Genomic DNA, 25,979 nt, shown 5'->3' on the forward strand with positions numbered 1-25,979 from the left:
AACTGTTATTGGTTAAGCAGAATACAAAATGCTTAATTAAACATAGTAACATAGTAGATGACGGCAGAAAAAGACCTGCATGGTCCACCCAGTCTGCCCAACAAGATAAACTCACATGTGCCATTTTTTGTGTATACCTTACCTTGATTTGTACCTGTCTTTTTCAGGGCACAGACCGTATAAGTCTGCCCAGCACTATCCCCGCCTCCCAACCACTAGCCCTGCCTCCCACCACCGTTTCTGGCACAGACCGTATAAGTCTGCCCAGCACTATCCCCACCTCCCAACCACCAGCCCTGCCTCCCACCACCGGCTAAGCTTCTGGGGATCCCTTCCTTCTGAGCAGGATTCCTTTATGTTTATCCCACGCATGTTTGAATTCCGTTACCGTTTTCCTCTCCACCACCTCCCGCGGGAGGGCATTCCAAGCATCCACCACTCTCTCCGTGAAAAAATACTTCCTGACATTTTTCTTTATTAAATTAAATTAATTAAATAATAATTAAATTAAATTATGGTAAAATCTGATTAAGTATAAGCTACAAAAGACTGAGTTGAGGAGCAAAACACAAATCAGAATCAAGGAGTACTTCCAAACTCCTGATTAAAGGATTAGGTTTCCTGGTAATAACAGTAGTAATCACAAGGTACATTTTCATGCCAGGATCTTAACCCTGGGTACGACCTGTAGCCATGACTTCTCCCTGCTCATCATCCATATTAATAAAAAGTTGAATATTATTATCAAAAAGATGTGTGCTCTAATTTACTTCACCACATTTCTATGCACTTTTTTTCTTTTAGAGGAGTTAAACTCATCCTTCCCCATGTCTTCTTTCTTAATTCAGTCAAGATGTTCAGTGTTATTGCATTTGTGTCCTTTAATAGATCAATGGGAATTTTCTGAAGCACAGATGGAAATCATAGTACTAGTACTGGCAAACATATTTGGACAGAGATACCTACCGCCTTCTCTCATGGAACGAAAACAATCATTTCGGTATTCAGAGGTGGGTAAAAATAGTATGACCATCGTATTACAGGTGCGGAGTCAATTTCTTTTAATTGTACAATACATTATAATTCAATATACTACAATTCTTATTTATTAGGATTTATTTACAGCCTTTTTGAAGGAATTCACTCAAGGTGGTATACAGCAAGAATAAGTCAAACATAAACAATAGACAATTGCAGCAGTAAAAATATTCAAACAACAATAACATGGCATAGAGGAGCATTTTCGAAACCAAAGATGTCCATGTCAAAAACGTCCAAATGCAAGCCATTTGGATGTGGGAAGAACCAGCATTTGTAGTGCACTGGTCCCTCTGACACGCCAGGACACCAACCGGGCACTGCAGTGGACTTCATAAAATGCTCCCAGGTACATAGCTCCCTTACCTTGTGTGCTAAGCCCCCAAAACCCACAACTGTACACCACTACCATAGCCCTTATGGGTGAAGGGGGCACCTAGATGTGGGTACAGTGGGTTTGTGGTGGGTTTTGGAGGGCTCACAGTTTCCTGCACAAGTTTAACAGGTAGTGGGGGGATGGGCCTGGGTCCACCTGTCTGAATTGCACTAAAATACTCCAGGGACCTGCATACTGCTGTCATGGACCTGAGTATGACATCTGAGGGTGGCACGAAATATTTTTAAAGATGTTTTTGAGGGTGGGAGGGGATTAGTGACCACTGGGGGAGTAATGGGGAGGTCATTCTCGATTCCCTCCTGTGGTCTTCTGGTCATTTCGGGCACCTTTTTGGTCCTTATTCGTTATAAAAACAAGTCCGGGTGAAAACGTCCATATTATGTCCCTGCTTTTTTCAATTATGGCTCAAAGACGTCGAAGTCTTAGGCATGCACAAGACCCACCTTCACTACGCCTCTGACATGTCCCCTTGAGATTTGGACGTCTTTGCGACGGACTGCAGTTGGAGATGTCCAAAATCGGGTTTTGATTATACCGATTTGGATGTCTCTGGGAGATGGAAGTCCATGTTCCGATTTATGTCGAAAGATGAACGTCCACCTCTTTCGAAAATGAGCCTGATAATATGCTACATTTCAGTGTAACTCAGTAAACACTAAAACACTTTCATAGACAGCATAGGCTGTAAGCAAATATGGAACATATAGATAAGATAGAGTAACAGGAATAAGAAAATAAGGGGATAATTTAAATGAGGTCAGAAAGGTGCTTGAACATTATCTTAGCTAGAGTAGGCATGGGTAAACATGTCCTGCTATAAGATGTGCAGCCGTTGTCATTTACTTCTTCTATTATGTTACATACAGCCAAATGAGATTATATGAGACATCCCTGAGATTCAATTAGAATAGTACTTGGTGGCACTCACTCTTCTACTTTCTATTTTTGTACATTATTGCTGTGTTCTTTTGGACATAATAAGTAGAACGCCTTAACATTTTGACAGTATTTCTGGGATAAGCAGCATAAAATGCGGAGCAGTTGGGGGGAAGAGGGGGTGGTGGTTGGGAGGCGAGGATAGGGGAGGGCAGACTTATACGGTCTGTAACAGAGCCGGTGATGGGAGGCGGGACTGGTGGTTGGGAGGCGGGAAATACTGCTGGGCAGACTTATATGGTCTGTGCCCTGAAAAGGACAGGTACAAATTCAAGGTAAGGTATACACATATGAGTTTGTCATGGGCAGACTGGATGGACCATGCAGGTCTTTTTCTGCCGTCATCTACTATGTTACTATGTATTAAAGGCCTCGTTGAAGAGCCAAGCTTTCACCTGCTTCCTGAAGTATAGATAATGTTGTGTTAAGTGAAACCTTTCAGGGAGTGCATTCCAGAATGTGGGGGCTAATCCAGAGAAAGCTCGCTTGCGGGTATCACATCATGTGATGTCCTTTGGAGAGGGTGTGGTTAGAGATACTCATTGGGAAGACCTTAGTGACCTTGGAAATGTGTAGAAGGAGATCCTGTTCTTCAAGTACTCTGGGCCATTTCCTTTAAGGGCCTTGAAGGTCCTACATAGAGTTTTAAATTTGGCCCTGTACTGTACTGGTAGCCAGTGAAGTTTTTGCAAAAATGGTGTGACGTGGTCATATCATTTACAGTCTTCTGTTAGTCCAGCTGCAGCATTCTGAATCAATTGGAACCAGTGCAGACCCTTTGTAGTCAGACTCCTGTGGGGAGAGAAAGGGGAACAGGTGTAAGAAATAATATATATATATATATATATATATATATATATATATATATATTCTATTCTCCACCAATTACCTGTAAGGTAATAAGATAAGCATATGTAAGAAAAAGGGGAATTAAATATTATATTTGTTAAATTACATTAACCTGCACTGTAAGGTTTAAGGACGTGTGCTCAGAACATAAAAGATCATATATTTAACTTTAAAAAGGTTTATTTATAATACAGGTAATGTAATAATGTTACAAGAGAGAGGCAGTTTTTAAGAATCTTATCACAAGTGGAAATGTGCTTTTCAAGATATCAAGTCTGAATTATAAGTTATGCTGGATATGGTAACTCACTTTGATAGAGTCTGGTAGCTGGTTGGAGTGATGAAGGAAATCCTCTCTGCTGAAGAAGCCTTTTGTTGTAAAGTTGTGGTTGTTGCCTGGAGAATTCTTGCCAGGGTATGTGTGAAGTCCAGCAGAGAGAAGCAGGAGGCAGATCCAAAGAGGAGAGACCAGTCAGGAATCCATGAGCCCAGTGTCCAGAGGAAGAGAGCGAGCCAGCTGCAATTCCAACTCCTTTTCTCATAAAATGGTCTAATCTATTTTTAGTAACGGGTCACTTGGTTAATGACATCATCTGGACATCTGCTGGTCCATTGTCTGAGAGTGATTGAGCTTAGATGGGCTTAGCCTTTGTCTGAGAATAGGTGGAGGTATAGTCTTTTGTTAGGTGCAGTCTCTGTGATTGATGCTTTGGATAGGTGTTGATGGGCTTAGGTATCCACCCAGCTAGTTCTTGTTCTCAGTAGTTTTCCAGGGGGAAGGGGAATGTAAAATGAAAGCCAGACCAGTTTATTTGATTCTGTCCCAATAAATCTTTAAAGCTGTATTTTTATATTGGTATCTGATCCAGCAAAATCAATAACTCATATCATGTTACACAGGGAGAGGGCACACAATGAAATGTCTAAAAAAAACTCCATTGGTTGAATCGCCAAACTTATACCTAGTTGTTAATGGTGATTCAACCACTGGAGTTTTTTTTTTTAGACATTTCAGTGTGTGCCCTCTCCCTGTTCCACTTTTTCTTTTCTCTTCCCACAGGAGTTGTATATTAACCTAGGAATTTGTTTTTACTGTGCTCCCTGTTTATATACTTAATACTAAATCTGAGTAAGGCAGTTTTTCTATTATTTCTAAATTTATGTTTCACTGAACTTCATTGTGCTTTCTGTTTGTATATTTGATGTTGAATCTGGGTAAGACAGGCATTGCTGAAACTTTATGAAGCAGACAGCGATTATGCTGTTTATTATATTGCTTTTTACATTTTACTGTTTAAAACATTTATGTAGATAGCCATTACCTTACATTATGTATGTGCATTTTACTGTTTATCATTTTCATCATTATTTTTATGTAAATGGTCATTATCTTATATTATTATTTATTTATTATTATTATTATTGCATTTGTATCCCACATTTTCCCACTGATCGCAGGCTCAAAGTGGCTTACAAAGTCTGTAGTGCAAGCTACAGTACAAGAAGAACAATTACAATTTAAGAATAAGACATAAAATAACAATTAAACATCAAAAGGCAATAGATAATAGTAGGTAATTTTTGTCCTTGGATCTGAAATTATAGTAATAGTTAATTCAAGTTAAGTTAAACCTGGGGAATAAGCTTTCTTAAACAATACTGATTTCAATAATTTTTGGAAGTTAAGGTCGTTCTGGGTAGATTTTACTTGTTTGGGTAGAGCATTCCATAATTGAGAGCCTATGAATGTACTGTATGTGTTCTTTTATAAGTACATTAAAACAATTTTTTTATATATATATTTTATCTTTGATTGTATTTTATATGTTTTATCAATAGACTCCTGAGGCAGACGTGGTTCACACCGAAACATGGCCCATGTCGGGTCAGACTGAAATAAAGGACTTCTGTTGTCTCAGTCTTGAAGGCCCAGTTGTGCTTTTTTTCTTTGTTTTTCACAATAAAAACAGTCATAAAAGCATATTCACATAAGGATAGACAGGCATACTGCTCTCCACCTTCACACAAAAAAAATTTACCACTCTTATCCTTCACAAAATCCTTCAGCTGTTTTCTAAAACATAACAGATCAAAAATAAGTCTCGAGGTCTAAGGCAACTTGTTCCATAAGAGGGACCCAACAATTGAAAAAACTGAATCTTTAGTAACAGCATAGAGTAAAATGGAAAGAGAAGCCACCACCAGTTGATACTTAACCTCTGACCAAAGTGCAAGGGACACAACATAAAGCCTCAGGGGTCCTTTTACAAAGGCATGTTGAAAAATGGCCTGCGGTAGTGTAGACGTGGGTTTTGGGTGTTCAGAATCATTTTTAGCACACTTGTAAAAAAGGCTTTTTTTTTGCCGAAAATGGACATGCGGCAAAATCAAAATTGCCGTGCGTCCATTTTGAGTCTGAGACCTTACCACCAACCATAGACCTAGTGGTAAGGAATTTGGACGGTAAGGACCTATGCACATCAGATGCCAATTGACGCGCGTAGTGGACATGAGCCAAAATTGAAATTACTGCAAGGGCCACATGGTAACTGGGTGGTAACTCCAATTTGGCACGTGTAGGCGCCTATGCGGCTTGGTAAAAGTGGTTTCTCAGTGCCTGAGTCAGATAAAATGGTGCCATTCCAGCTAACATGGCCTAAATCAGAAATAAAATTTGTAGTCAAATTCTAAACATCACAGGAAGCCAGTTTAATTTTTCATAGCAAGGAGTGACATGCTCAAAACGAGATATACCCGTCATTAACCTCACAGCCAGCATTTTGCACAACTTGAAGTGCCTTACATCTCGCCTGTGACAGACCCAAATACAAACTTTTACAGTAGTATTAACATCATGCTGATCTCTCTTGCTACCGCCCTCTGCAACCTGGGCCTAAACCCGTACATTTACACTGATGACGTCACCATCTCCATCCCTTTCCGTGACACAGTAGCTGAAATCTCCGACCTGATTGTAACCAGCTTATCTACCATGGAACACTGGGCGAGGGTGTTCCGGTTCAAGTTAAATAAGGATAAAACTCAGTGCCTTATTCTCCATTCCCCATACTATTCTGTCCCTACAGACACCCTCACTATAAATGACTATGTCCTCCCTCTATCTAGCAGCCTAAACTCCTTGGGGTGATCTTGGATAAGCATTTGCATCTGGAAGACCAGGTATGAGCTGTCACTAAGAGAATGTTCAATGGGATGTGGCGGCTTCGGCAGGTCAGATATTGCCTAACTAACTGTTTCGCACCCTTGTCCATCGGTTGGTGCTATCTCACCTGGATTACTGCAGCGGGATTTACGCAGGTTGTCCTGGATATCTGTTGCGAAAATTCCAGACTGCGCAAAACACAGCGGACAGACTGCGTTTCCTTCTCCACTGGTTGCCTGTGGGGGAACGTATCTCTTCTAAAATTTGCTCCCTTACCCACAAAATTATCTACGGGCAGGGTCCAGAATATATGCTTTGTCTTATTGACCTTCCTCCCAGAAACGCAGTTGCCACCTCGAGGTCATATCTCAATCTGCACTTCCCAAATTGCAGAGGCGTCAAGTACAAGAAGATCTTCACTTTGTCCTTCCAATACTCCTGTGCCAAGAATTGGAATGTTTTGCCGAAATGCTTAAAACTGCAAGATGATCACCACCTGTTCAAGAGACTGCTGAAAACCCACCTATTTGGACTGGTCTATTCCCCCCACACTCTTCTCGATCAATAGTCCCACCTCCTCACCCCTATAACTGTTATGGCCCTTTCCCCTTTCTGCCCTTTTCTTGTTTCTTACCATTTTCCCTTATTGTACTGTCATTTTTACTTCTATGCTAGCCACATTGTGCCTGCGTGTGTGGGAAAATGTGGGATAGAAATGTACTATAAATAAATAAATAAATAGTCCAATTCAGTCAACACCAAACTTTGAATTACAATTTGAAAATCATTACTCAACAGCATGCTTTGTTCAGCAGCTGTGTTCAGATTTGTTACTTTGGAATTTCTGTAGTGATGTATTCTTTTTCTTATTTAAATTGCTTTTAAAAGCTTTGTTGCCTCTTTTTGTACCTCATTGATAGTGCATTTGTTGTGGTGTAATGCACTCTGTGCTTCCATAAAGAGATACAAACTTTTGTATTTTTATTTGCATATACAATTATTTCAAGGAATACACTTGATTAGGTAGTGTTTAGAAAAATTAACAAAGAAAAAAAAGAAATATATTTTCAACACATAATTAAACACTCAAGTCCACTTTAAAAGGGGACATCCTACTGTAGGAGGATTAATAAAGTAATATTATTTAAGGAAAATTACATTCAGGAGACAATTTAACGAGGCTTTCTATTTAACTCCTTCAATTCTTTTAGATGTTACAAACGATGTTAATTGTGATGGGTCTGTGAAAACATATTTATATGAATTATAACATATTATGCATTTACAAGGAAAACGAAGATAAAATGTGGCCCCTAGTCTCAATACTTCAGGCTTCAGTAATAGAAATTGTTTATGTTTCTTTTTCGAAACATCCGGAAACAATGAAATCTTTAAACCCAAAACCTTTTTATCCTTATGTTTAAAGAACATTTTAAACAGCCATTGTTTGTCTGGTAGTAAAGCAACTGTAGCTACCAGCGGTAGTTGCTAATTCAGTATTTCCAAAAGATTAGTAAAATTCAAAGATTCTTTGTGTTGTTGTGGTTGTTCTTGTACTTTAGAAGGTACATAATAAACTTGAGTAAGAGTTGGCAGGTTTACTTCTGGTATCTCCAAAATTTCCTTGAAGTAGCGTTGTATCATCTGCAATGGATTTATCATTGTAAGCCTTGGAAAGTTTATAAACCTTAAATTACAGTGGTGGAAATAAGTATTTGATCCCTTGCTGATTTTGTAAGTTTGCCCACTGACAAAGACATGAGCAGCCCATAATTGAAGGGTAGGTTATTGGTAACAGTGAGAGATAGCACATCACAAATTAAATCCGGAAAATCACATTGTGGAAAGTATATGAATTTATTTGCATTCTGCAGAGGGAAATAAGTATTTAATCCCTCTGGCAAACAAGACCTAATACTTGGTGGCAAAACCCTTGTTGGCAAGCACAGCGGTCAGACGTCTTCTGTAGTTGATGATGAGGTTTGCACACATGTCAGGAGGAATTTTGGTCCACTCCTCTTTGCAGATCATCTCTAAATCATTAAGAGTTCTGGGCTGTCGCTTGGCAACTCGCAGCTTCAGCTCCCTCCATAAGTTTTCAATGGGATTAAGGTCTGGTGACTGGCTAGGCCACTCCATGACCCTAATGTGCTTCTTCCTGAGCCACTCCTTTGTTGCCTTGGCTGTATGTTTTGGGTCATTGTCGTGCTGGAAGACCCAGCCACGACCCATTTTTAAGGCCCTGGCGGAGGGAAGGAGGTTGTCACTCAGAATTGTACGGTACATGGCCCCATCCATTCTCCCATTGATGCGGTGAAGTAGTCCTGTGCCCTTAGCAGAGAAACACCCCCAAAACATAACATTTCCACCTCCATGCTTGACAGTGGGGACGGTGTTCTTTGGGTCATAGGCAGCATTTCTCTTCCTCCAAACACGGCGAGTTGAGTTCATGCCAAAGAGCTCAATTTTTGTCTCATCTGACCACAGCACCTTCTCCCAATCACTCTCGGCATCATCCAGGTGTTCACTGGCAAACTTCAGACGGGCCGTCACATGTGCCTTCCGGAGCAGGGGGACCTTGCGGGCACTGCAGGATTGCAATCCGTTATGTCGTAATGTGTTACCAATGGTTTTCGTGGTGACAGTGGTCCCAGCTGCCTTGAGATCATTGACAAGTTCCCTCCTTGTAGTTGTAGGCTGATTTCTAACCTTCCTCATGATCAAGGATACCCCACGAGGTGAGATTTTGCGTGGAGCCCCAGATCTTTGTCGATTGACAGTCATTTTGTACTTCTTCCATTTTCTTACTATGGCACCAACAGTTGTCTCCTTCTCGCCCAGCGTCTTACTGATGGTTTTGTAGCCCATTCCAGCCTTGTGCAGGTGTATGATCTTGTCCCTGACATCCTTAGACAGCTCCTTGCTCTTGGCCATTTTGTAGAGGTTAGAGTCTGACTGATTCACTGAGTCTGTGGACAGGTGTCTTTCATACAGGTGACCATTGCCGACAGCTGTCTGTCATGCAGGTAACGAGTTGATTTGGAGCATCTACCTGGTCTGTAGGGGCCAGATCTCTTACTGGTTGGTGGGGGATCAAATACTTATTTCCCTCTGCAGAATGCAAATAAATTCATATACTTTCCACAATGTGATTTTCCGGATTTAATTTGTGATGTGCTATCTCTCACTGTTACCAATAACCTACCCTTCAATTATGGGCTGCTCATGTCTTTGTCAGTGGGCAAACTTACAAAATCAGCAAGGGATCAAATACTTATTTCCACCACTGTATATCTTCGCATATGGTTTTCATAGTTTTCCATTTTGGTTTTTTTTCCATATTTTTATTAAGGTTTTCAAAACATAATACAGAAAAGCAAACAAAAACAACAATCCATGGCAAACAAACAAAAGTAAAAATCAGAACAACATTATCCCCATGACAATACCTCTGGGCAAATTACCTAGATGCAGGTAGACAAGTAGTGCTATTGGGTTCCTGACAATAGAGATCCAAACCGACTTAACATTGCGATGCCTATGGGCCAGTATTAGCTCATATTTTCGGATCACACAGACTTAGCTCCACCATTCATTATAATTTAGATGGGCATTGTTTTTCCAGTTTGAAACAATTAAATGCAAAGCAACTGTGAGCAAGATATTAAACAACTTCTTATCTGATTCTATAAGGGAGATAGTAGGACAAGAGGCTCGCAAAATCACCACCTCATACGAAATTGCTGTAGAAATAGGCAAATGAAAAATAAGACACATTCTTGCCCAAATGAGTCTCCAGTATGCTCTAACATTTTTGCAGAAGAAAACCATATGCGCCAATGATCCATCACGCTCCTGGCAAGACCAGCATTTGAAGTGAAGAGTCCTTGTGATTCTCGCCACTCGAGCAGGGGTCCAGTAAGCTCTGTGGAATATGAAGTAGGAGGATTGGGAAATCGCTGCGGACTTAGTAGGACGCATGGAGTTCACCCCAAAGGTGTACCAATCAAAGTCAGACGCATCCAAATGAAGATCGTTTTCCCAAGACTGCCTCAATGGAGCAACAGTGTCAGCATATAAATCTTGAAGCTTCTTGTAAAGAAGAGACACTTTTTTTCTCCCTGAGGTAATGGTATGGCAAAAGGCAAGAAAGTCTGAAGGAGTTGTCATAAGTGAATTGGAGACTTGAAAGGCTGTAATAAATGTGGTAAAGTCCTTTCATGTGGAAGAATCTATTAAAGAGACATGATACAATGCTGACAGAGCATCAGGTGATAACAGAGTACCTGCCATATACAGTTGAGACAACTGCCATATACCCTTTGCTTGCCATTCCACTGTTTGAGACTGCAGGAGACCAGAAGGAAAGCCAGAATTATACCATAGAGAGACATCTTCCAGCGAGACAGTGCTAACCCCAAGACCAGCCCTAAACATATGGATATCGGAGGCAGAAGCCTTCAATAGCCGCATGCGTCTTGTATAAGGATACAAATCTGCATATGGGAGAAGAGATAAAGGGCATGGGGAAGCCATGGCTGCCTCCAATATCAGCCACCGGGGCATGACATGAGAAAATTCCCCTTGGAACCACTGTAAAGACTGGGCAAGTCGAAAGGCCATGTGATAGTTTTTGAAATCAGGGACATTAAGACCGCCAAAATGCTTTGGCTGCTTAAGTTTCTTGAGGGCAATACGAGGAGGTTTTTGCCTCCAAAGAAACTTAAGTAAAAGGGAGTCAAGCTTGTTATAGAGGGAGTTTGGAAAGGAGAAAGGGGTCATACTGAATATATAATTGAGCTTTGGGGCTAGAACCATCCTAGCAGCCTCCAATCGCCCCCACCACGTTACAATACAATGGGGACCACCGATCTAAAATGGAGGAGGTTAAAGTGAGGATTTGGTCTTTAATAAGAGCCATAGTCCGATCCACGGAGGTGGAATACCAGATCCCAAGATATTTAATTTTAGTAGGCTCCCAGGAAAACGGGTACTGAGCTATCTGAGATCTATGCACTAGTTTATTCAGTGGCATGACGGCTGACTTGGACCCGTTTATTTTATAACCATAAGTACATAAGTAATGCCACACTGGGAAAAGACCAAGGGTCCATCGAGCCCAGCATCCTGTCCATGACAGCGGCCAATCCAGGCCAAGGGCACCTGCCAAGCTTCCCAAACGTACAAACATTCTATACATGTTATTCCTGGAATTGTGGACTTTTCCCCAGTCCATTTAGTAGCGGTTTATGGACTTGTCCTTTAGGAAACCGTCCAACCCCTTTTTAAACTCTGCTAAGCTAACCGCCTTCACCACTTTCTCCGGCAACGAATTCCAGAGTTTAATTATACGTTGGGTGAAGAAAACTTTTCTCCAATTTGTTTTAAATTTACTACACTGTAGTTTCATCGCATGCCCACTAGTCCTATTATTTTTGGAAAGCGTGAACAGACGCTTCAAATCCACCTGTTCCACTCCATTCATTTTATATACCTCTATCATGTCTCCCCTCAGCCGTCTCTTCTCCAAGCTGAATAGCCCTAGCCTCCTTAATCTTTCTTCATAGGGAAGTCGTCCCATCCCTGCTATCATTTTAGTTGCCCTTCGCTGCACCTTTTCCAATTCTACTATAACTTCCTTGAGATGTGGCGACCAGAATTGAACACAATACTCAAGGTGCGGTCGCACCATGGAGCGATACAACGGCATTATAACATCCTCACACCTGTTTTCCATACCTTTCCTAATAATACCCAACATTCTATTCGCTTTCCTAGTCGCAGCAGCACACAGAGAGGAGAAAGAATTAATTACATCCAGAATACTGGGCAAGGAATTCGGCGTTGTATATAGCAAAATATCATCCGCAAAGATGGAAAGTTTAAATAACTCCCCTCCCACAGATACACCAGCAATACACGTATGAGCCCTAATGGCTATAGCTAATGGTTCTAGGGCAATATTGAAAAGGAGAGGTGACAGGGGACAACCCTGCTTAGTGCCTCTCCTTAGGGGAAAAAATTGAGAATTATTACCATTCACGGAGATGGAGGCTATCGGATTGGCGTATAAGACTTGTATCATTTTAATAAAAGATGGGCTAAAATTGTACCAAGCCAAAATAGAAAACAAGTAAGACCATTCAATTCTGTCAAAGGCTTTCTAGGCATCAAGCGACACCGCTATGAATGGTTCACAAGAACCTTCAACATGCGCCAGAATATTCCAAAAAAGTCGAGAGTTATCACTAGCCAACCTAGCCAGCGTAAACCCATTCTGATCTCTGTGGATTATATCTGGAACGATATGTTGAAGACGCATAGCCAAAAGTTTTGCATAAATTTTGTTATCCACATTAATTAAAGAAATGAGCCTATAATTCTCAACTTTAGTTGGGTCTCTGTCTGGTTTGGGTATAACAATAATCGTTGACTGGTAAAAAGATCCAAGTTGACCCTCATGTAACAAAAGGGAGTTATAAAGGATTTGCAACTTCGGCACGAGCAGATCCGCAAACGTCTGATAGAAGTCTACAGTAAATCCATCATTCCCCGGAGATTTACCAGTAGAAAGGGAATGAATTGCATCCGAAATCTCTTTATGGGAGAAGAGTTTTTCTAAGGAACAATTTTGCGAGGCATCCACTAGAGGCCTGTCAAGATGGTTCCCAAAGGCCCCAAAGGTCTCCATAGAGAAATGAACTTCTGAGTCAAATAAATTGTTGTAATACAACTGGAATTGCTGCGCTATGGCATCATCCGTAGTATGGATGACCGCCGAGGAGTCCACAATTTGCAAAATCCTATTCCTACTCCGTCTAGTTTTAAGGTATTGTGCAAGGAGGTGACTGGCTTTATTACTCTCAGCATAGAGTGTGGATTTAGACATGTGGATTTGGTCCAACGCCTCCTTGGATAGGGTGGTATTAAAATCATATCTTAAATTTTGTAAGCTCAAAAGAGTAGCCAGATCGTTATCTGCAAGGAACTTATTTTCCAACTGCTTAATTTTGGCCGTTTTATTCAACAAGTCTGTTCTATGCCTACGATTTTCCATGGCAGAATAACTTATTATGTGACCTCTAATAGTGGCCTTAAAAGCATCCCACCAGAGCAGCGCTTTATCCTCCTCCAAAACGTTAAAATAAAAGAACTCATCCATTTTGGATTTGGCAAATCGAATAAAGTTGACATCCTGTAACAACAGGGAATTAAATCTCCAAGGTGGTTTACCCTGGCCAGGTAGTACAGCATTTAAACTGAGAGACACCAGTGAGTGATCTGAGACAACGTTACTAAGAATTTCTGCACTACACACCTGAGGTAAGTAATTCGAGGAGATTAAAAAATAGTCAATTCGCGAAAAGCTGCCATGAGGAGGAGAAAAAAACGTGTAATCCCTCTCAGTGGGATGGAAAATCCGCCAAGGTTCCACTAAACCCAGGGTTGTCATTAGGTCTTGGATTTTAGGAAGCGCTTTCGACTTCCGAAAGAGGCAGTTGGACTTCCTATCCAGAATAGGATCCTGCACTTGATTGAAATCGTCCCCAAGTATGATATTGCTGGACCCAAAAGAAACAATCTCTGAGATTAAATTATGAAAAAAACAAGGGAGAGTCAGAATTTGGGGCATACAAGGTGCCAAGCAACAAATTGGAATCTTGGAGCTTTAAGTCGACCAATATCCACCTACCCTCATTGTCAGAACATTGTTTTACAGTGGAAACTGGAAGGGATTTACGAGCCAGAATAGCACCCCATTTTTTTTTTTGCGCTGCTGAGGATGCAGCTACAAGGGAGTAGAACTGGTCCTGGAATCCCACCACATCAGAGGCAAGAAGATGTGTCTCCTGCACTAGAATATTGTCTGCCTGCAGTCTCCTAAAGTATATTAGTACCTTCTTACGTTTTATTGGATTATTTAAACCTTGCACATTTACAGAAATTATTTTCATGCAGAAAAGGGAAAAGTACAAATTATGCAAAGGATACTAGATTCCCACACAAGTGCGAGAATATGAGAAAGGTGCAGCTGAGAGTTCTGAACACTGGAGCAACACAACCAGCATCCAAGAAATCCCTGCAGAGGGGCAGCAATTAACATATTGAACAGCACAATCGCAGCACAGGGTATAGGAAATACCAAGCAAAAATACAAAACTTCCCACACAACGTGAAGGACCCTGTGCGACAGGTGGCAGGAGACAGCAAATGCAAAGTGAGATGGCGCCTGGGAAACTGCAGATGCCAGGAGAGAAACACTGCATGACAAGGCAATATATTCAGTGGTACTAAGAACAGTAACTCTGAAAATACAGCCCGAAAGCAAAATCAGGGACGAGCAGAATGCGCTACAAATGCATACTACAGCAGTGAAAAGCTTCCTGCCAAAAAAAAGAAACCATGTGCAGCAAGATAAGTAAAAGAACCCTTGAAAGTGCAGACTGCCAGCGAAAGCAACTGCAATGGACAAGAGTTAAAGCACAGCGTAAATAACCACATGTGCACTGACCAGAGATGAAGCACCATGGTGAAAACAGCGGGCAGGGATATGTAAAAGAGGAATAACCCACTAAACAAATATGACACTCTACTAGCTCTGCAATAAATAGCCTCCAGTACATTAAATTTGAAGGAGACGTGGCAGAGGGGATGGTGGAGCTACAAGTAATTGGAACAGAGCACTACCCAGAAAATTTACATCCCAGACTTCAAATAATGTTGCTCCTAGAGGTATTGCCATGGAAATAGCAAACAGAACCTAAAGAAACCTAAGACAAACAGGAGAGTACCCCTGAGAACGGAACAAGAAACAAAAAAAGTTGCAAGCAACCCTATAACAAGAATAGATCATGGGAGTGGGAAAGTAGAGACAAAGACAGCTCTCCTTCCAGAAGGATACGAGGAACTAACATCTAGCAGTATTCTACAAAAATAAACCAGCAGTGAGTAATGCAACCAGAGAAACTCAGGTCTTAAGGGAGTCCAAAAAAGCACCCAACAGCTGCGGGTCATCAAAACTTTTGGTGGTATTATGTACAGTCATCCGCATACGTGCTGGATAAAATAGACCATACTGTGCCCTGAGGGCTGTCAGACGATTCCTATACTGCAGGAAAGCCTTTCTTCTATGAACCGTGGTTTTGTTTAGATCCGGAAAAATGAAGAGTTTCGTCCCATCATAGACAAGTGGAGCCTTCAGTTTAGCTCGTTGCAGAATGAGCAACGCCGTTGGATACCGTAGAAATTTGATAACTATAGGCCGTGGCTGTAGCTGGTTCAACCGTTTGAATGACGGTTTTCGATTGGCCTGCTCAATTTCTAACCGTTGCTCTGTAGAAATGTCCAGCAGTTTCGGCAAGAAAGTTTCTAAAAAGGCGCACAAATTTGGACCCTCCGAGCCTTCCGGTAAGCCAATCAGACGAATACTGCTCCTCTGAAGTCTATTATGCAGGTCTTCGACTTCCCTTTTTAAAGAATCTATTTCTGTTGCTTTCTGTTGTAAGGAAGTGAGCAGAGCCTCCTGCCGCTCCGTTTTATTTTCCAGCGCCGAGGTGCGAGTTTCCATACCAGAGAAGTTCACTTTAATTTCCAGGATCTCGTCTCTGATGTCAGTGAGTGAAACCTGATTCTCCTGCAAGATACCTTTTATAGAAAGCAATTCTTCCATGATAGCGTGCAGCGAGACCTCTGAGGCAGCGTCCACCGCCATAGTATTCGTGGTGCGGAGATCCTGCTTGTGCCGCTTAGGGGCGGGCAGTGGAGTCGAAATCGGGTCCTGCTTTAAATTTTTACCAGCCATAGGGAAAGCTGGCTGCCGTCGAACAACCCCTCACTACTGGCACTACAGAGGTAGTTATTGCGGGGAGACGAGAGTTCAGGATTCGTGTGAACAGCGGAGCTGCGAAATCAGGCGGCCATCTCGCTCAGGGCTTAAAAATTGAAATATCTTTCAAAATGGCAGTTTGGATATTCCCTGCATTTGAGACTTTTTCTTCTACCTTAACAATCTTTTCAGAGTATATTTTAATTTCAAGTTCATTTTTGTCCACTTTCTTTTCAATAACATTAACCTTTTGAGATAATAGTCTTATTTGTTGAAATTGTGACTGAACCAATTGAGAGACCAAGTCCCACAAGGAATCAAGAGAAACCACTGAAGGTTTCTCCAAAATCAGTAAAGGCATTTCAAATAAATCAGTTTTCTGCCCATTATCTGTCTCTTTTTGTCCCGCACCCGCTTCCTTCCAAGGGTAAAGAAAATCCCTCTGGCTCCCTCTGAGGCTGTTTAATCTGGGCTCAGCTCGAGATCAACTCAAATCCACTCTTCGGTGTTTGATTGCTTGCTACTGCAGAGGGGGAGCTTGTTCGTAGAGGTTCAGGGGCGGAGTTCTAACATCAGGGCTCAGCATGGTATCCAGTCCGGGATACGCAGAAAACTCCTCCACCATGCCGGTGTCTCCTACGGACCCGCTCCCGGGCATATTCCCTTGGTTTGACGTCCTCTAAAAACGGTCAATAGGACCTGAAGGTAAGGAGGTAGGCATTGGGGGAACCCAAACCGCTGCCTTTCCTCTCCTTTTAGGCATTTTGTTAAAGGAAAATCGAGGTCTGCACTGCTCCTAAGTGCGTGCGGCCATCTTGGATGTGATTTTTGTATTTTTAAAATAGCCTTCCTGATAGCAGTTACCTCCATCAGAAGAATAAGTGAGCTCCAGGTGTTGGTAACTTACCTGCTGTATATGACATACTTCCCCCTCATTTCTACAGACAGTTTGTTTCCTATGACAAAGCAAGCAAGCAGGCTTCTCTTTACAGGGCTGCATCAAGGCCCATAATATGCAATGATCACCTCAGTGGTTCACCTGGAGTCTGTCTCTGTTGAAAACATTTGCAGAGAAGCCATGTATAGTATTCTGCATGTATAGTATTTCAGTGCTCACTGCTGCCCAGATACTGACTCTTAAAAGGACAGCAGCTTTGGCTAGATAGTTCTTTAAAAACGTTTCAAAGTTCAGAAACAAAATAAAGGTCCTCATAATAACTTCTTCCCACAATTGCCTGTTTTGTAGACTGTCTGGGACAGTTAGTAAATAGGGACTGGAAGAGAACCCACACAAGTGTGACAGACTTTCCTGATTTTCCTAGAGGCATTTAAGTTGCTTACCGCTAACCAGGGCTTTTTTTGAGGGGGTACTGAGTACCGGTACCTTTTCCATTGTCTGCTAAAATTGACCCATGGACCCCAAGTTTTAAATGAAAGAGCTCAGACTCTACCCACCAATTCTGCCTTGTCATAGATTCTGTGACTGGTTGCAGGGGACTTGGCTATTGTGGGGTGGATCCCTCAGCGATCACACCGTCCCTGAAGGGTGTGGCCCTGCATTTGAGTACCGGCACCTTTTTGCTAGGAAAAATTGCACTGCCGCTAACTAGTGTTCTCTGTGCATATCAAGTCAAGTTTGTCACATACAGAGGGACACTTTCAATATGACATTTAAGTCTGACTTTGGATGTTTTGCTTAAAATGTCCAAAAAGTGAGTAGTGAAAATGACCATTTTTAAACCAGAAAAGTCTTTTTTTGCTTCCCAAAAATAGCTAGTTGCTAGATGTTTTTGTACTCTGTGTGTTTATCTTTTTGGTCCATTTTTGAAAAAAAAAAATCCAAACGCACAAAACCAAGTCATTGGGATGTAGAAGGAACCAGCATTCTTAGTAGACTGGTTACACACATATCCCAGGAGGGCACGTTAGTGGACTTCACATAAAAGCTTCAAGGTACACATCTACTACTACTACTACTATTTAGCATTTATATAGCGCTACAAAGCGTACGCAGCGCTGCACGAACATAGAAGAAAGACAGTCCCTGCTCAAAGAGCTTACAATCTAATAGACAAAAAATAAAGCAAGCAAATCAATTAATGTGCAGAGGAAGAGGAGAGGAGGGTAGGTAGAAGCGAGAGGTTACAAGTCAAAAGCAATGTTAAAGAGGTGGGCTTTCAATCTGGTGCTCCCTTACATTGTATAGTGAGCCCTCCAAAACCCACCAAAAACCTACTGTACCTAACGGTACACCACTACAATAGCTCTTAAGGCTGCAGGTGTCACCTATATGTGGGTACAGTAGGTTTTTGGTGTGTTTTGGAGGGCTCAGACTTTCCACCACAAGTGTAACAGAATGGGCCTGGGTCCCCTTCTCCACAGTGCATTGCGCTGCCCATTAGAATACTCCAGGGACCTGCTTGTTGCTCTAATAGGACTGACTTTAACATCTGAGGCTGTCATAGAGGCTGGTATGTACTGTTTCTTTTACATTTTTTGGGGGGGGGGGAGGGGGTAGGAGGGGGGCAGTGACCACTAGGGGAGTAAGGGAGTCATTCCTTTATTCCTCTAGTGGTCATCTGTTCATTTAGGGCACTTTTTTATGGATTATTCATTCTATAAACAGGTCTAGCTCAAAATGTCTTAGTTTTAGTCCTGGATGTTTTTGTTTTGTTCTAATATGGCTGAAAAATGCCCAAATCCCGCCATCATGCCCCCTTGAGATTGGGGCGTACTGCAGATGAACTGCATAGAAATACATCTAAAAAATAGGTTTTGAAAATACTGACATTTTTATGAGAAGAAAAGTCCAAATGCTGCTTTATGACACTTTTTAGACTTTTTCTCTTTCAAAAAATGCAGGCTCTCCTTTGCGTTTTCATAACTTCAGTTTCATCTTTGAAGAGAAGACTAGACGATTTAATATAAAAAGTTTATTTACAATTGTACTGCATACCGTTTATGAGGTATGCAGGAAGCATGTTCAGACAAAGCAGTCAGAGAATGCTTAAAGGCACAGATCTCTCATTGGTCTTATATAGCTTTCTTTGGCATCTGACTATACAACATCCCTGTGCAAGTCTCTGAATACCACAAAGCTGTTAATCATGGGCAGAACATGCTACATCTGTTTCCCCTTATCGGCCCCCCTTTCTTGCCAGACTTTCTGGAGCCATGCCTTTTTGGCTGATGTGGGCCTCATGTCCCAGGAGGTTTTAGTGTTGAAACAGCTAGCTCTGCATGTTTTTTTTTTGAAGCATTCCACTTCTATTATTTTTTATTATGCTTTTATCAACATTTTTATGCTTTTATTCAACATCCTCCCTTTTGAGGACTGATTGTTTCAGGCCTCAAACATCTGTTTCAGCTCCAGTCTGTTGTTTCCTTACCTCCCTTCTAAATCTCCTCCCCCCTTGTTTGTGGCATTCAGTTTCTGCACGCTTTTTCAATATTTTTGGCTGACATATTAAAGTTCTATTCATTCTTTTTCAGTTATCATTTTAAAAGCATCCTGGCACATTTTTGCAAACATGCTAATACATGTTATACAACATTAAACAGATTCAATTGTACTAGGGTACAAAATTTATATTTATATTTCTTGAGGTATATAATTTATAGGACAGTGAGCTTCATCAAAGGGAAGTACACTGTCATTCATTCTTACTTTTCATTAGCTGATGTGGCATTAAAAATTACACAAATTAAAAGCATAACATTCATTAAATCAGTTGTTACAACATTCTGCGTGTAAGTGCACTTTATCAGGGGAATGTGTTCAGTTGTCATACTATTAATCAGACACCAACATGATGTCTGTGGATATTTGTCCGTAAGCAAGGCTTGCTTATAAATAGTCTCATTTGTCCAATGAAGGTTTTCATCATCTCTTACACAGATATTATTGGGATCACAGTCATGGTACCCACTCAATTTTATCATTGTAGTCCCATACATCATAGCTGGCAAGGACAAGGATGATGTCAATCAGTGGGCACATATGATACAATCAGTCAAATTCAACATTTTGGCCACTGTAACAAGTCTATTCTCATATGTGTTCATTGTCCATTAACAAACAACAACAGTCCAATACCATCATGTTTCGGGACATGTTTGTTTATTCTTTGTCCATTTCAATGTTATTAATTCGTCGAATATCTGCTAAATGTATCCAAGAAGTATGACCTTCCAGACAGGCAGCGGTCTGAGTAAGGGCCGTGATAGCAAAAGGCCCTACATACACAGGATCCTTCCATGTTTTATGTGTAAAGTTCTTTCGCAGTACTAGATCACCTACTTTAAAAGCACAAACATCATTAGTAGTCCCTGCCTGTGATGCTACATTTGTTCGGATCATATCACTCGTCAGGTTCAACATCGGTTGTAGCTTTTGCCAGTACTGAGTTGTATTATCAGTACTTGCTGTCTGCATCGGGAAGAAATGACGTCCTGTCTGAATTTGGAATGGGGTCAATTTATTTTAGGACCTCGTTTAGGTATGTTAATATTGCATACCATGCAATTTTGCACAACCTGTTGAATCAGGTTATCAATTTTTAAAGTCCAAAATCTTTGCTCAAACTGTTGCCTCCTTATTCCAATGCATGGTTGCATGCCACTCAGCCAATACCTTAATCGCCTGGCTCATTGGCATGCAAGGTAATCCTTCTTCTGCATTAAACCATTCCCTTCCCAATTTCATACATCCTCTCTTCAACCATTTTTCACTTTCCTGTCCCTCTGGCTGCCACATTTCAATCTTATCTACATTCGTAAGTGGCCCTTCCTGTGTCTGTCTAGTATTATACAAAATCTTTTCACTTTGCTTAACCACCTCCGTTGCTGCTGCATCAGCCATTGCATTACCTAGTGCTTCAAAGGTTGGCCTTTCAGTGTGGGCCGGGGTCCACACAACTGCAGTTTTTCTACCTTCACGTTCCCTTCTTGCCAAAATTTCAAACAGCAATTTCCAATATGTGTAATGTTGTAGATTTTTACCTGCACTGGTTATCATCCCCCTACGCTGCCATTTTAATATATGATACTGTAGTGAACTTGCAATGTAACCACTATCAGTATATATAGTAACATTTTGAGTCATATCAGTGTGTTGTAAGGCCGTAATAACGGCTAAAAGTTCAGCATGCTGTGCAGTATGATCAGGAGGGGTTTTATATTGTACTTGCATTATCTTTCTTAGATTCTCATCTACCTGCACGCAGGCAAAGCCTGCAACAGTCCTTTCACAAGCTCCATCTGTAAACCATATTAATCCATCAGATAAGGGTTCAAAAGTAAGACAGTGAAATGTAGGGATTTCTATAGTATCGATCTCACCCTCTAGATTGACAGGAAAAAGCAGATCTATCTTATTTCTCTGTTCTTTAGTTAATGTTATATTACTGCTAACGGTCCTGGAGATAACAAATCCCTCACAATCTTAGCCAATATTATCTTATCCTGCTCTTCCAATACAATGAGTGTATTCTTTGGTGTAGCTGCGGGCAGTTTCAAATGTTTATACAGTCTCATTACTTTTTGTGTATAATTTGGTATCCATTGTCTGCAGTAATTTAACATTCCCAAAACAGCACGTAACTGGGTAACTGTTTGCGGTACCGGAGTCTCATTTAAAATAGATATAACCTCCGGTATAATTACCTTATGTTCTGCTGAAACATTTTGTCCTAAAAAGGTGACAGTAGACTGAGCTATAACACATTTTTCCCTGTTACATTTATATCCTAACTCTCCTAATAACAAAAATAATTTTCTAGTCCACTCTAGGCATTCTGCTTCAGTCTCAGCAGACAGTAGAATATCATCTACATAGACAAACAATGACACCGTGTCAGGCAATTGACTCCTGAAATCCTTTAAATCCATCATTAGTTGTTTTGAGAATACCGATGGACTATCAGTAAAGCCTTGAGGCATCCTAGTCCACCTGTATGCCTCATTCTGTACTATAAATGACGTCAAATCCCTAGACTCTGGGTGAAGAGGTATTGAAAAGAATGCATTAGACAAGTCAATAACAGTGTTATATGCATATATATTCTGAGTGTGCAAAAGTGTAGCAGGATTTGCACAAATCGGAAATTGATTTTTTGTAACCTCATTTAGCTCTCTTAAATCATGTACTATCCTTACATTGTTTTCCCCTTTCGGGACAGGAAACAATGGGGTATTATACGGGGATACTGAAGGTTCAATAATACCACATTTCAATAATTTATCAATGTGCTCCAGGGTTTTGGATACTAATTTAGGTCGTATGGGGTAAGGGTCTTGCTTCGGCCCCTTTGCCCCTTCTATTAATTCTATCTTATGGGGTTTTGCATTTATGGCTAGTCCATATGGTGAATCACTTGTACTCCAAATATGTTGTGGTAATTCTTCCATAACCCTTACTTTATTTTCATTATTCAACTGTTGAACCATGGTGAGCAAACTTGGTATTTCTTTATTTCCAAAATCTAAACACAATCCTAATTGAGACAATAAGTCTCTACCACACAAATTTACTGGGCAATCAGGTGCCACTAAGAAGGGTACCACAGCCTCCCTTGAACCGTGCGGTTGGCATTCCAAGCGCACCAGAGTCGGTTCTGTTAGCCTTTTTCTTTGTTCTATCCCCGTAAATCCCACTGTTGTTCTATACTGATTTGAAAGCTTAACTCCCAGTGGTTTTACACACAACACAGAAGTACTCGCCCCTGTATCTATCAAAAATCTCACAGGAGTTCCATATTTGCCAATTGTCAATGTAATAAAGGGTTCTCTTGTGTCTAATCTGAAAATCATTCCCTCCTCCTGACACTGGTCTGCTTCCAGTCAATAGCATTGATCTGGAGTATTCTGCCAAGTTGGAAAGGCATTTACAGTACCCTGTCTCTGTACTGCAGCCCCTGGTCCCTGTGATTGCGTCGCTGGCTGCTGTATTGCAGTCTGCGGGGCACTCACAGGTATCCCTACTACTTGTGGCATTAATCCTTGCTGCGTCTGCATTTGTACTTGGGGCATTCCTGCATTCTGATAACATTCTGAAGCATAGTGACCAAATTGCTGACAAATCATATTGTTCAAATGTTATTAAAGATTTTAAATCACCTCTTTCACCTAGCCCTACACACAAAACTAGCTAGAACTGTGACTAATTCACACCAGATGATCTCTTAACACTGCAGGAATCTCACTTAAAAAAGGGTTAAACAAAGTTAAATTGCAAAGACATTTCACATAGAGAACTAGAAACAGAATAACACATATTTTAAAATAAACAGAGATCACCTTATAAGACAAAATCAAACTTATTTAAATCTAATCTAAAATCTTTTAAAAGGAACAAAGAAAATTTCAGTTCTTAGCAACAGCCAGACACCGAGAAATCAAAAACAGATGACATTCCTCAACCTTCAGGCTGAACAAAAGGTTGCTTTTCCCGCTCTTGCTGTATTTTTTCAAACGATCCATACTGAGACCAGCTCAAAAAAGAATCTTTTGCATCATACCATTTCTCATGTATTTTTTCAATCTGTTTTTTTTCTAATGGGAATAATTCTATAACATGCTGCAAAGGGGAGCATTTTTTTTGAACTATCTAAATCTAAATACATAGCATATACAGGAGGCTTTTCTTTCTTATCTGCCCCTTTCCCTTCCATTTTATTCTGACTATTACAATTTCTCCTATAGAGCCACAACCTACAAAAATATACTAATGCACTTAAACAAAGAAAATATACAAAAGAGAAAACTACAAAGCTAAACAAATATACCACTAATAAGTCCACAATGTAATGTAAGCTTACCCACGCATCTTCTTATTTTTCTTTAGCAAGCTCAGGAGTCCTCACCTATATGTCCTTTCAGTAGGCTGATCAATCCCACATCCGTGGTACACAGTAATTAGGCGTAAACAACGCTTGCTTTGCTTTCAATCCTGTAAAAAACTTCATTAACAACAAACACTTAATTTGTCATTCATCTCGCCTTCTCTTTTCCGTGTGCGGCATAAATCTGCGGCATAAATCTGCTCCTGGCTGGCTCGCCACTTTGAAGAGAAGACTAGACGATTTAATATAAAAAGTTTATTTACAATTGTACTGCATACCGTTTATGAGGTATGCAGGAAGCATGTTCAGACAAAGCAGTCAGAGAATGCTTAAAGGCACAGATCTCTCATTGGTCTTATATAGCTTTCTTTGGCATCTGACTATACAACATCCCTGTGCAAGTCTCTGAATACCACAAAGCTGTTAATCATGGGCAGAACATGCTACATCTGTTTCCCCTTATCGGCCCCCCTTTCTTGCCAGACTTTCTGGAGCCATGCCTTTTTGGCTGATGTGGGCCTCATGTCCCAGGAGGTTTTAGTGTTGAAACAGCTAGCTCTGCATGTTTTTTTTTTTGAAGCATTCCACTTCTATTATTTTTTATTATGCTTTTATCAACATTTTTATGCTTTTATTCAACATATTACATTTTAAGCTAAGTGGAGCATATAAGTTTTTACTGATAGCAATAGCATCACCCACAGTTGTAATTGATTTGTGCTTCACAGAGAATACTAGTACAGGTAAGCAATACATTTTCATTGAATTTCTTTCTTTCTTTAAATTACAATAAATGATGTTGTGCTAAGATTATGCTATATTTCAAAACTGTAAAAGTAAAATGTCTGATTTTTTAAATAACTCTGTTTTTTGATGTAGGAAAAAAAATCATTGATGGAAAGCTTCTCTAAAAACATTGCACTGTTTCAGGTGTTCCTTGAAAATCTTCCAGAAGATTTTGCTGCTGCAGTAAATGAATACAACTCTAAAATAGAAGTCATCTTTGGCTGTTTTCTTCTTACTGTTTCCAAGATGGCTGATATGGAAAATGAATACCACCTACCTTTGTCCAAACTTGGTATGTGCTTTTAAAACTGTTACATAGAAACACAGAACATGATACCAACCTGCCTATACATTACCAACTGCTCAGCTCTACTTTCACTTTCTTACCCTCAGAGATCCTGTTTGTTCCATGATTTCTTGAATTCAGATACTGTCTGCATCTGCCGTCTTCTCTAGAAGGCTGGCCCATGCATCCAGTAGATTTTCTGTAAAGCATATTTCTTTATTTTACTTAAGTCTACCCCTTTAGTCCCTCACTCCAAAACCTCCTTTCCATTTAAAGAAGCCTTCCTTATGTGCATTTATAACTTTGCAGTATTTAAAGGTCTCTTATTTCCTCTATTCTACTTTTCCCCAGGACAGAATCCCCAAACTCAATTGTTTACAGCTGCAACTCAGTCAGGTTTTCAGGATTTCCACAATGAATATGCTCTCGTACATATTCATTGTAGGAATCCTAAAAACCTGACTAGGGTTGCAACCCTAGAGGAATGAGTTTGGGGACTCTTGTTCTAAGATAAGCTTTATGATGAACCACTGTTGATAATTTTAATAGCCGCTATCTGAACTGACTCTAAAAGCACATAAGTACATAATTATTGCCACATTGGGACAGACCAAAGGTCCATCAAGCCCAGCTTCCTGTTTCCAACAGTGGCCAATCCAGGTCACAAATATCTGGTAAGATACCAAAAAAGTTCAATACATTTCATTCTGCTTATCCTAGAAATAAGCTGTAGATTTTCCCCAAGTCAATTTAATAATGGTCTTTAGGAAGCCGTCCAGATCTTTTTTAAACCCCGGTAAGCTAATCGCCTCTACCACATTCTCTGGCAACAAATTCCAGAGTTTAATTACACATTG

The 25,979-nt window shown here is 40.6% G+C and overlaps 1 protein-coding gene across 1 annotated transcript in view; it reads left to right on the forward strand.

The window, feature by feature from the left end:
- Positions 1–25,979, forward strand: part of LOC115462209 (probable ATP-dependent RNA helicase DDX60) — a 368,606-nt gene that overhangs the window by 304,695 nt on the left and 37,932 nt on the right. The window contains exons 34-35 of the mRNA XM_030192223.1: positions 889–1,010; positions 24,981–25,128. Coding sequence (XP_030048083.1) covers positions 889–1,010; positions 24,981–25,128 — 270 coding nt within the window. The remainder of the gene's footprint in view (positions 1–888; positions 1,011–24,980; positions 25,129–25,979) is intronic.

Source organism: Microcaecilia unicolor, chromosome 2 (assembly GCF_901765095.1).
Source record: "Microcaecilia unicolor chromosome 2, aMicUni1.1, whole genome shotgun sequence".
NCBI lineage: Eukaryota > Metazoa > Chordata > Amphibia > Gymnophiona > Siphonopidae > Microcaecilia > Microcaecilia unicolor.